At 41.7% G+C, this 12072-nt stretch overlaps 1 protein-coding gene across 3 annotated transcripts in view; it reads right to left on the bottom strand.

Annotated features, from left to right (window-relative positions):
- Window positions 1-12072, bottom strand: part of ARL15 (ARF like GTPase 15) — a 229070-nt gene that overhangs the window by 130634 nt on the left and 86364 nt on the right. For all 3 annotated transcript variants that reach the window (XR_012657876.1, XM_075078283.1, XM_075078284.1), the window contains one exon: window positions 44-252. Coding sequence is in view for 2 of the 3 variants with exons in the window: in XM_075078283.1 (XP_074934384.1) it covers window positions 44-252 (209 nt within the window). In the remaining variant the exon portion in view is untranslated. The remainder of the gene's footprint in view (window positions 1-43; window positions 253-12072) is intronic.

Raw genomic sequence — 12072 nt, 5'->3', positions numbered from 1 at the left:
GATAGTAAATACAAACACGCAAGGTGGTGCCACGTTAACATACCTCTTGTACGGAGCGAGCTGCTGGTTTGTCTTGATGATTGGCCAGTATTAAAAATGGCAAAGTACATAACTGTGGGTGCTGGAGAGCAGAATGCAGTTCATTCCTAGCAGTTTCTAGATCATCTTCAGAGGAGGCACTGTCTAATACAAATACTACCCCTTGGGATCCTTGGTAGTAACGACTCCAGTATTTCCTGATATTGTCAGCCCCTTTCAAGACAATAATAAGAACTAGTTAAAACAAGAATAAAACAGATTTAACACTTGTATTTGAAAATAGCCCTTCTACTTAGAACAATCAAAGCAATGAACTAAATTGTCTCTCCTAAATAACCATAATTGAAAGAATAAAAGGAAAAAAGCAACGTAAAGCCAACACAAACACAAATGTCAAATTAACATTGTTTAAATAAAGGAGAGAATTTGACTCAATGCAGTTTTCATCCCTGAAAGTTTCTGCTCCAGTAACAAGTACTGGCAGAACTACCATGCTTCCAGCGCCACACAGTCTAATCCCATACCTTCTCACTGAAATATCTTGGTACTAACATTTAAAACTTTGCCCATTCTTTTTTACTGAGCCCTGCAGCTCCTTGCCATAACCTGTATCTTCTGTCATGGCAGTTGCTCATTTCTGCGCATGGTTCAGCCACGAGGCAAACACTTCATAACGTGGGAAAAAAGTGTCAGGAGAGCCTATTAAAGTAATTAGACACTTAATGAGGAGAGTGGTGATACAACAGTGAGTTGAACAGTGAATGAGGAGCTATGGTGACAATATGCAAAGGCATTCATTTCAACTACTTTTGCTCTGTCAAACACACTAAGGATTCTGGAAGAGCCTAACAGTAGACACAAGTGACTGTACAGGCTTTTGTGTCACAGTAATTTTTAGGACACAGTTCAGCAGCACTCATCTCAACAGAAGCCAAGCAATAAGGTTATCTACAGAAACCTGTTGCCTCCCCTGGAGAGCAGCATATGTTGTAACATTGAGGTAGGGAAAAAAAATTGTATTTGACAGCTGTCATACTATCTAAACTACAATTTGGATATGGGCTATTCTTTCTAAGTCTGAATCTGGCGCTACTCTCATGGGGACTAACACTAAAAAGTGAACAGCAGCAGCAATGCTCTAGTAGAAAACTTGACTTGTCTGCAAGACAGTGATTTGCAGAAATGTGCTGAAGGTATCCGTTACAGACACTTTGCTTACTTTGAGATAGGGAGAAGTGATCTTTAATGTAGACACAGATACTACCTTCTGATAATAATAAAACTCCATTTTTCAGTGAAAGAAAATTACACAAAAGTTCTGAGCAACATTTAGGCACAAAATGAGAATTTAATGCAACACAATTATTATAACATTGATATGATATTTAAAATATTCACTTAATTTATACATTGTGCAACAGCAAATGCAGTCACTAAACAAGGGTGAAGACATAAATGTCTAAAAAGTAATTTACACCATATACTTTTGGCATCCAACTCAAGAGTATTCAAATCTCAACACATGGAGTTATTGTCTTCTCCATACTGGCCACACTGGAACCTTAAGCACTCTGTTTCTGTATTCTGCACCTAGCACAATTTAGGTGGCTAACAAACATTGTGCACACAGACTTTTTCCTACAGAGAATACTGAAGTCATACCTAAACAGATTTTTTTCTGCAAGAGATCTAAAGAGTTGATTACTTAAAGGTAAATGGTCATTGGATTTAGTCAAGACCTTGCTTAATTTCTCTTAATAATTTAACCAGATTCAAAGTAACAATGCACAGATGGGACAGGTGTTTAATTTATTTTATCATCATCTTCTGAAGTTCGACATTACTTATACAGAAAAGGGATTGCGTTGAAAGGTGATTCTGTGTTTCTGTACCATGACAATATCTACCAATTGTTCTTGTAAAGAATGTCACAGCATCTGTTAGATGTCCCAGTCTTTCAAAGCAGCTGTCTATGTCATAACCAAGTAGAGCAAGTTGCCAGAGGGACACTATTTACGTAGCCACACAGAGCAATGTTTTGCAGGCATCTGAAGTATCACATTACTTTAAAAACTGGTGAAGAATCATCTTCAATGAACTGAAAGGCCAACACCATGATCAGTTCTTTGAAGGTGGTTTTTTTTCCTAGCAATGTAACATCTGTCTTATTTACTCTAAGTTTCAGCCAGCCACTTTTCAATCACATGTTGCTGCCAGACCCTGAGTCTTATCTTTGTAACCATACTATTTCTGAAGAGAAAAATTGTGTGGTGAAATGCAGAGCATTTGACCTCTTGTATCCAGGCACATGGACAAAAGCAGCTCATGGATCCCTCCACGGGACACCGGAGCCAAAAAAGCAGGATGCTGATTTGTTGACTTTACGGTTCTGTCTTTTTTGTTCAGGTTCTTTAGCTGTTCAACTTTGTTTCTCCACATCAACTGTCCCAAAAGAAACACCACCAAAGCATAGTACTCCTTTCCTCTCCAACCCTGGCCAGTAATCATGCATAGTTATAAGAACCAACCAGTAATACCCAACAAAACTTGGGATTTCCTTTGGGATCTTCCATTAGAACAACAACCTGCTCTGAACTTGCTTACACTTCAATTCTGAGGAAATCACAGCCTGAGGTTTAAGAATAAAAAAATTTGCACTAAGCAGACAAGAAAAAAGACTGAGAGAGTCTGTACCTTAGGGTGCCATTTTAACTCATTTTTCTGGCAAACGCACTTGAAAAACAATTCTTGGCATCAATAAGCTATCAGCAACTGGAAATCACAATTTCTACAAGACAAATAAGCTTATATTCTTTCGCCTATTAACTCTTCATATCCAGGTAGCATGACCTGCTCTCAGCTTCTTTCTCCAGAGCATTAGGTAGTACATTGTAGAGTTATCCTGGGGAGGAAATGTTGGCCTGTGAATAGTGATCCAGCCATCACACTTTACATCATAACAAATTCTGTCTTATAGACCAAGCAATTGTTTTTAAAGGTGCAGTTTAGCACAGACTATCCTATAAATTAATCTTGTCATTTATTCCAAAGGTTTCTAAGACAGGGAAATTCAAAGTCTGAGTTATTCAGTAATCCAGAATGTAATGTGCATCCATTAAACATCTTCAGGCTCTCAAAGACTGCTCAGATAAAACCAGGAACTTAATTGGTACTGGTACTGTCCTATCAAACAGTAGTAACACAAAAGATAAAGCATTTAGGTTTGCCACCCAAATATCATATATTTCTCTAACAGCTTTGCAGGAACATGGCTGTTTCTTCAACCACTTTATGCCTAAACTAAGATGAAAGAAAGAAAAAGAAAGAGAAGTAACTCAGGTAAAAATCTCTAAAACATCAAAAAAAAAAAAGTGACAACAATTCACATTAGACCTAGGAAATGTGCTACACAAAAGGTTAACTAAAATGTTCAGTGTAGTATTTTCCTCAGACACAGGCAAGAGCCACAACTCATGCTTAGGCATATGATTTGTTTCCCTCAGCAATGAACCTGCAGGAGCGGGTTGAGTCCTGTGATGTGAGAAAAAATCCCTTTTACAGAGAAGTTGGGGGGACACCCCCCCACTACAACACAATCACACTACTTATTAGAAAACAAAAGATAGTATTCAGTCAAACATAGGCTTGAATTACTTTATCAAAGAAAAAAAAAAAGCCCTCTCCTTACAGAGAAACAACAGGATCCTGTAATTAAAAACCCTAATCATTCAGCATTACTACAGGGCAGGTTTATTCAACTAACTGTTCAAAATTTTAGAAAGTTTTCACACACAGAACACACACGGAATCGTATACGTCAGAAAAGACCTTTACGATCATCAGGTCCAACCATTAACCTAACACAGCCATGTCCACCTTTTAAATACCTCCAAGGACGGTGAGTCAACCACTTCCCTGGGCAGCCTGTCCCAATGCCTGACAACCCTTTCAGTGAAGAATTTTTTCCTAATATCCAACCTAAACTTCCCCTGGTGCAGCTTGAGGCCATTTCCTCTCGTCCTATTGCTTGTTACTAGGGAGAAGAGACCAACCCCTGCCTCGCTACAACCTCCTTTCAGGTAGTTGTAGAGAGCGATAAGGTCTCCCTTCAGCCTTCTCTTCTCCAGGCTAAACAACCCCAGTTCCCTCAGCTGCTCCTCATAAGACCTGATCCAGACCCTTTACCAGTTCTGTTGCCCTTCTTGGGACATGCTCCAGTATCTTGATGTCCTTCTTGCAGTGAGGGGCCCAAAACTGAACACAGTACTCGAGGTGCGGCCTCATCAGTGCTGAGTACAGGGGCACGATCACCTCCCTGCTCCTGCTGGCCACAGTATTCCTGATACAAGCCAGGATGCTGTTGGCTGTCTTGGCCACATGGGCACACTGCTGGCTCACGCTCAGCCGGCTAGCACCCCCAGGTCCTTTTCCTCCAGGCAGCTCTCCAGCCACTATTCCCCAAGCCTGTAGCATTGCATGGTGTTGTTGTGACCCAAGTGCAGGACACGGCACTTTGCCTTGTTGAACCTCATAAAATTGGCCTCGTCCCATTGATCCAGCCTGTCCAGGTCCCTCTGCAGAGCCTGTCCTCAAGCAGATCAACACAATTTGGTGTCATTTGCAAACTTACTGAGGGTGTACTCAATCCCCTCATCCAGATTATCAGTGAAGATATTGAACGGAAGCAATCCCAACACTGAGCCCTGGGCAACACCGCTCGTGACTGGCTGCCAACTAGATTTAACTCCATTCACCACCACTCTTTGGCCTTGGCCACCCAGCCACTTTTTTGACCCAACCTGTCTAAGCCATGACCCACCAGCTTTTTCCAGGAGAATACTGTGGGAAAAGATGACAAGGGCTTTACTAAAGTCTAGGCAGACAACATCCACATGCTTTCCCTCTTCCACTAGGCAGGTCACTTTGTTCACTTGTAATTTTTTAAACACCAAATAAATGAATTCTTTTTGATTATCAGCCAAGGGTATAGCGTGTCCATATTAACACTGTTTATGGTTTGTATCAATGTCGGTAGTACCCTCTCAAATGCCCTTGGAAACTGGTGGGAAGAGTTTGAGAGTTATGTGCAGTTTAATACACATCCAAGACAGATTGCACAATTACTTACTCCTGTAAATACTACAAAAACCAGAACTGCAAATCTTCCTTTCAACTATGAATACTCCTGTTTATATCTTCATTCACAGCAGTTTGAGGCTACCTTCAGTTCCATACTTTTCAGTACTTTCAGGAGAACAGAACAGAGCATTACAGACTAAATTAACTGAAACCAATTTAAAGGTGTCAAATTTGTTACTTGTCAAATTTGCAGTGTCTCCATCTACAGCGCGATGAATGTCACACAGCCCTTGCCTGAAGACAGTCTAGCCTGCACATGAAAGCTCTTGTTCATCTGAAAATGCATCACAGCTCTGGAGAAGTTATAGTCTCAAATCCAGGGAAGAACCTTTTCTCCTTCCCACCAAAAATTGTTAATCTTGGGCCATGAAAGAATGCAGGCGGCAACCAGTTTTTCTACTGCTTCAAGTGTAACATCCACTCACCTGAAACAGACACCTACCTATTTTGAAGGTTTTATGGTTGATTAGAAAATTATATAGATAATTCCTCTACTGATATTAAACAGACCATTTCTAATTAGCAAAAAGTTGAAAAGATACCGAGAAGGCCTGGTGGGTGATGTGGTGGTCGGAGGCTGACTTGGGCTCAGTGACCGTGACATGATAGAGTTTTCGATTCTTGGAGAAGTAAGGAAAAGAGTCAGCAAAATCGCTACCCTGAACCTCAGAAGGGCAGACTTTGGATTGTTAAGGAGTTAACAGAGTCCCTTGGGAGGCAGTCCTTAAGGGCAAAGGAGGCCAGGAAGGCTGGATGTTTGTAAAGAAGGAAGTCTCAAAGGCGTAGGAGCAGGCCATCCTCATGTGCTCTGAGTCGAGCAGGCGGGGGAGAAGACCGGCTTGGCTGGATAGGGAGCTTTGGCTGGAACTCAAATAAAAAAAGGAGACCTTACTGCCTTTGGAAGAAGGGGCAGGTGACTCAGGAGGACTACAAGGGTTATGCAGGGAAAAGATTTGGAAGGTGAAGGCCCAGCTGGAACTTAAACTGGCTGCCACTGTTAAAGATAACAAAAAATGTTTTTATAAATACATCAGTGACAAAAGGAGGGCCGGGGAGAATCTCCCTCCTTTGTTCGATAAGGAAGGTAACCTTGCCACAAAAGATGAGGAGAAGGCTGAGGTACTTAATGCTTTCTTTGCCTCAGTCTTTAATAGTTAGACTGGTCATCCGCAGGGTTGTCAGGCCCCTGTGCTGGGAGATGGAGCTAGTATGCAGAATGAAGTCCCAATTGTTGAAGAGGTGGCAGTCACCAACCTGCTGCTTCACCTGGATGTTCACAAGTCCATGGGGCTGGATGGGATCCAGCTGAGGATACTGAAGGAGCTGGCAGAGGAGCTTGCCAAGCCACTGTCCATCACTTACCAGCCGTCCTGGTCAACCGGGGAGGTCCCAGATGACTGGAAACTAGTGAAATGTGACGCCCCTCTACAAGAAGGGTTGGAAGGAGGATCTGGGGAACCACAGGCCTGTCAGCCTGACCTCGGTGCCGGAAAAGGTCATGGAGCAGATTGTCTTGAATGCCATTACGCAGCACATGCGGGACAACCAGGGGATTGGGCTCAGCCAGCATGGGTTTATGAAAGGGAGGTCCTGCCTCACTAACCTGGTCTCCTTCTATGATAAGGTGACCTGCTTAGTGGATATGGGGAAGGCTGTGGACGTTGTCTACTTGGGCTTTAATAAGGCCTTTGACACTGTCTCCCACAGCATTCTCCTGGAGAAGCTGGCTGCTCACGGCTTGGACAAGTGCACTCTGTGCTGGGTTAAAAACTGGCTGGGTGGCCAAGGCCAAAGAGTGGTGGTGAATGGAGTTAAATCTAGTTGGCAGCCAGTCACGAGCGGTGTTGCCCAGGGCTCAGTGTTGGGATTGCTTCCGTTCAATATCTTCACTGATAATCTGGATGAGGGGATTGAGTACACCCTCAGTAAGTTTGCAGATGACACCAAATTGTGTTGATCTGCTTGAGGACAGGCTCTGCAGAGGGTCCTGGACAGGCTGGATCAATGGGACGAGGCCAATTTTATGAGGTTCAACAAGGCAAAGTGCCGTGTCCTGCACTTGGGTCACAACAACACCATGCAATGCTACAGGCTTGGGGAATAGTGGCTGGAGAGCTGCCTGGAGGAAAAGGACCTGGGGGTGCTAGCCGGCTGAACGTGAGCCAGCAGTGTGCCCATGTGGCCAAGACAGCCAACAGCATCCTGGCTTGTATCAGGAATACTGTGGCCAGCAGGAGCAGGGAGGTGATCGTGCCCCTGTACTCAGCACTGATGAGGCCGCACCTCGAGTACTGTGTTCAGTTTTGGGCCCCTCACTGCAAGAAGGACATCAAGATACTGGAGCATGTCCCAAGAAGGGCAACAGAACTGGTAAAGGGTCTGGATCAGGTCTTATGAGGAGCAGCTGAGGGAACTGGGGTTGTTTAGCCTGGAGAAGAGAAGGCTGAAGGGAGACCTTATCGCTCTCTACAACTACCTGAAAGGAGGTTGTAGCGAGGCAGGGGTTGGTCTCTTCTCCCTAGTAACAAGCAATAGGACGAGAGGAAATGGCCTCAAGCTGCACCAGGGGAAGTTTAGGTTGGATATTAGGAAAAAATTCTTCACTGAAAGGGTTGTCAGGCATTGGGACAGGCTGCCCAGGGAAGTGGTTGACTCACCGTCCTTGGAGGTATTTAAAAGAAGGGTAGATGAGGTGCTTGAGGATATGGTTTAGTGGTGGACTTGGCAATGACAGATTAGCAGTTGGACTTGATGATCTTAAGGGTCTTTCTAACCTTAACGATTCTGTGATTCTATGTCAACTGTTCCACAAAATCTTTTTGCATGGAAGACTCGCCCATGAGTGGGGGAGTAAGAAGGAAGGGAAGGGAAAAAGAAATCTCTTGTCCCTTCTTGCAAAATCTTCAAATACACCCTACCCTGCCACCCCAAGAAAACCTATGAAAGAATTTTGAAATAACTGTTTCAAATCTATGTAGGGTTTATAACCTCACTTCCCATCATGTGCTCACAAGGAAAACAGATATGTTTTCTTAGGTATTCAGGAAGATGCCTGAAATCTTAGAAATCTGAACACATTTTTAAGTGACATGGTTGCTCCTTATCTATCTCAGGTATATTCTCTGTGTAGGTCTCCCAAGTAATCCCCTTGAAGAATTACAGCATATGATTTTTTTGGTGTTGTTTTGTTTTAATTTGATTGATTTTTTTAACATTAGCTATTTTTCAACCTCTTAGCACATTTTTATCACAAATAAAGTTATAAATCCTTTCTAAGATATCCACTTTGTATCTAACATGCCATTTGTCCACACTGACAGACACATCCACACACAAAGGATACAGAAGTTTCCTGCAGGTGTAATGTCAGTCTCCTTTTGACGGCTATTTTGTATTGCTACTGCTTCTCACCAAGTGGCACTACAGATGCTAAACAAAAATCTTCCTCAAGTTTCAAAAGTCCCAGGACTTTTGCTTCCTAGAGTTTAAGACCAAGTGAACACAAGCTGCTTTCTCTAGCCTTTTTGGCAGTGCACTCCTGCAATCACACACAAAGCATGGCGGTAGTGAATTGGCAGGGTTTTTTTCCTGAAAGAGGAACATTTTGAGATTGCTAGATAGATCAGTTACATTCACTGCAGCAATTCAACAACAATCTGGACAAAAAGCATAAAGAAAAAAAAAAAAACAAAATTTTGAGGAATAAATTTTCTGCCTTTATATTCAATATATAAAAAATCAGAAATGCACATAAGTTTATTATGCTTATTTTTATTTTTCTTATCAAACTGAAGTTTATGGAAACCATCTCTGTCACCCCTTGTCTGCCTTCCAGGCTTCCCCAGTGACATTAATCTGGAAGTCAAGCCTTTGGTATTTTCCCTATTAGCTTCACCTCCAACTTTGAATCTCCACCTACTCTGATATTTTAAACCATTAGAACAACACTCTAGCTGCAAGCACTTGGAAGTTTTAAAAACACCATATTCACACTTGCCTGCAGAAAGTTTGATCTACTTAGCTGTGTGTATTTTTCTACCATCTTAAATTAAAACAATTTGAAACAAAAATCTCCTGTTCTAGTCAGGAACATAAAGTTCAATAAAATTTCATTTAAAAACTGTTACAGATTATTTCAAAAGGAAGAAAATATATGCCCTGCAATCTGCCCTAACATTTATTTAAGCCTGAAGTCTGAAGCTTCAGCAGTTTGCAGCAGGTGGCACACCACACTAAACTGGACTTCATGTATGACAGCATTCTCAAAATCACCCCGCTTCCTTTTTTTTAATTACTTTTTTTTTTTTAAGGCACAAACACACAGTAAACCCTCTAGGGCTAGCAAAGAATGGCTGTCAACACGAAAATCACCTGCCAGTTTCCTCTCTACCCATCACCCCGTCTTCTCCTCTCCCTCCACCTCTGCTGGAGGACTCAATAGCAGCCAGGGTCTCAGAACAAGCAGCACAACTCCCCAGGCTGACAACTGCTGCCCGCACCCTGCAAGGCCCAGATGTACCCTCCTCTGAGCTGCAGTCATGCCTTTGATAACAGTGCAGGTAATCTCAAATAAAGCTCAAAACGCATTTTTCTCCATGGCACTTAAGACTAGCAGGCATATAAAGAAAACAGCAAGTCTACCACAGCTGTGTATTTCTGTCTGTCTATCCCTTTTGCAGACTGGAGCACAGAAGTTTGAATCTGCTTTAGTCTTTGAAAGGATCACGGCTTTTTCTGTCTAGAATCAAAAATAAAAACTTTGTTTGTTTGACATGGGAGTTCATAAAATGTAGGTATCATTTCTATGCTAAACGACACTGTTATACTCTACCCTTTTATTCAACTTGAAGGAAATGGAGTTGCAAGTCCAACAAGAGACAGAGGCTTTTTAGCAAACCAGAGGTTCTAGTTTCTCTCCACAAAACATCCCATCAACAAAAACCACCAGCCCTCCACCCCACAAAAAATGTAACTAGGAAAGTTTGTGGTTTGCTTATCATATTGTACATAGCTTTGATAGGCGTTGCTCGCATGGTTCCTACTTGTTTTGAATAAGATAAGCAGTGGGTTGTCTGTTCACACTGTGAAAAGCTAATTGTAGAAAAAGAATATTTCCAGAGAACAGTAGAAAAATCACTAATGCTGAATCCTTATCAGAGCTTCCTCAGGACTCATGTTAACAACACCCATAGGCAGATGTAAATGATCTCTCTTATCTATGAAATGAGGAAACCACAGAGCCCAGGCTTAGGCACCATTTGAACAGGAGGCTGAGTATGATTGATGGCAAACAGATCTAACTTTAACGCTTTCAGAAGCTGAATGTCTCTCTGCGACTCACAGCTTGGACAGCTCATCAGGGTCATCTAAAAATTTCATCTGCTAAGACGTTCTGTAAACTGTTAGACACAGCTATGTCGCAGATGGCATTGCATACACTCCACCACCAGATTTTGTAGAGGTGTTGCCTGCCTTTTAGTCAAATACAGTACAGAGATTTTATTGCTTTGTGTTAGTTTGTCCCTGTGAAGATAACTTAGACAAGCATTTACTTGTGGGATCAGTTTTCTGATGACTGAATGAATGAAATTTTAGCTGCTCTGCCAGGCTATATTGCTAGAAGGACGTTCAGTACTCCCTGCTACCTCCACCGAGCAGAGGAGGAGAGTGATTTCCAGTAACTATTCAAATTCTAAATTCTAATTAATAGCTCAACATTACTTTCTCCCTCCTCCCTCATTTTTTCACAAGGCAGATACTACCTGACATCTTCTGCCAGGGGTTCATAACTTCCATTCGACTTGGATTGCATGACAGTGTGACTCCCCTCCTACTCTCTCTTCTTCTGGTCTTTACTTCCAAATTAGGGCAAAATACGCATGTTTTGTTTAACCAATCCTATTTAAAGTTATTTGTTCTCAAGCTCTCACTCAGAAAATTAGTTTAGCTGGCCTAAGAGTGTGAATTTATTACTTTGGTCATGAAGCTTAAGAAGGAACAGCAGTGGGGAACACAGTTCTCATCTCTCTTTTCCTGGGCATGCTCAACCAACTGCAGATTCAAGCATCCCTGATATTAACCACTCCACTCTTCCTAAGAACTTAACACATTTAGCCTTAAATGAAGTTTCAAAGATGACTACACAACATGTTAATTTGCTATGCTTGTGAAAAAGGCCTTGGGTGGATTACAAAAACATAACACAAACATATGATAATATATTTTAGTACATAAAACAGAGAATGTTACTAAACCCTGTAACATGTTGTTAGCATTTTTAAACTTGGTAAGAAGAAAAAGAGCTGTTCACTTCCAGAATCATTCTTTTAAACTTGACCAGGCTCAATATTTGGCATCTTACCAGTAGTTTCTAAGCCTGCATTTACAAGACAGAAAACTCAATTATAAAATAGACTTGTTCTAAAAAAACAACTGTAAATTATCAGTTGACCTCCAGAATGGACCTATAAACTTGATTTAGGTCTGAAAAAGTATCTACGTCACAAGAGACATCATGACTTTGCATTTTTTGACAGCATTACAACAGCAAATGACTGAATAAACACACTGAATAACTGGTGGTTTCAGGCACTGTGACTCCAGAATGGAATTTGTTAGAACCGAATAAAAAGCTTCCTATTGCCTTTGCACCTTGATTATCTGTTTTGAGAATAAACCCCAGCATTCAGCTTCTTCAGCAAAACACTGTTAGAACCTTCTGAGCAACAAATTTTACCATCTGCCTTATTTTTCCAGACTTTCCCCACTCTCCTGTATGTTCATCAAATGCAATGTCACCCTTAGTTCCCACCAGAGATTGCTGTACCGTAACAGGAAATCATCAAATCTGTAATTTCTTTCTATATCATTACTCAGCTGAGTTGCATAATAGAG

This window comes from Phalacrocorax aristotelis, chromosome Z (assembly GCF_949628215.1).
Source record: "Phalacrocorax aristotelis chromosome Z, bGulAri2.1, whole genome shotgun sequence".
NCBI lineage: Eukaryota > Metazoa > Chordata > Aves > Suliformes > Phalacrocoracidae > Phalacrocorax > Phalacrocorax aristotelis.
This window is presented reverse-complemented; position numbering and strand designations above follow the sequence as displayed.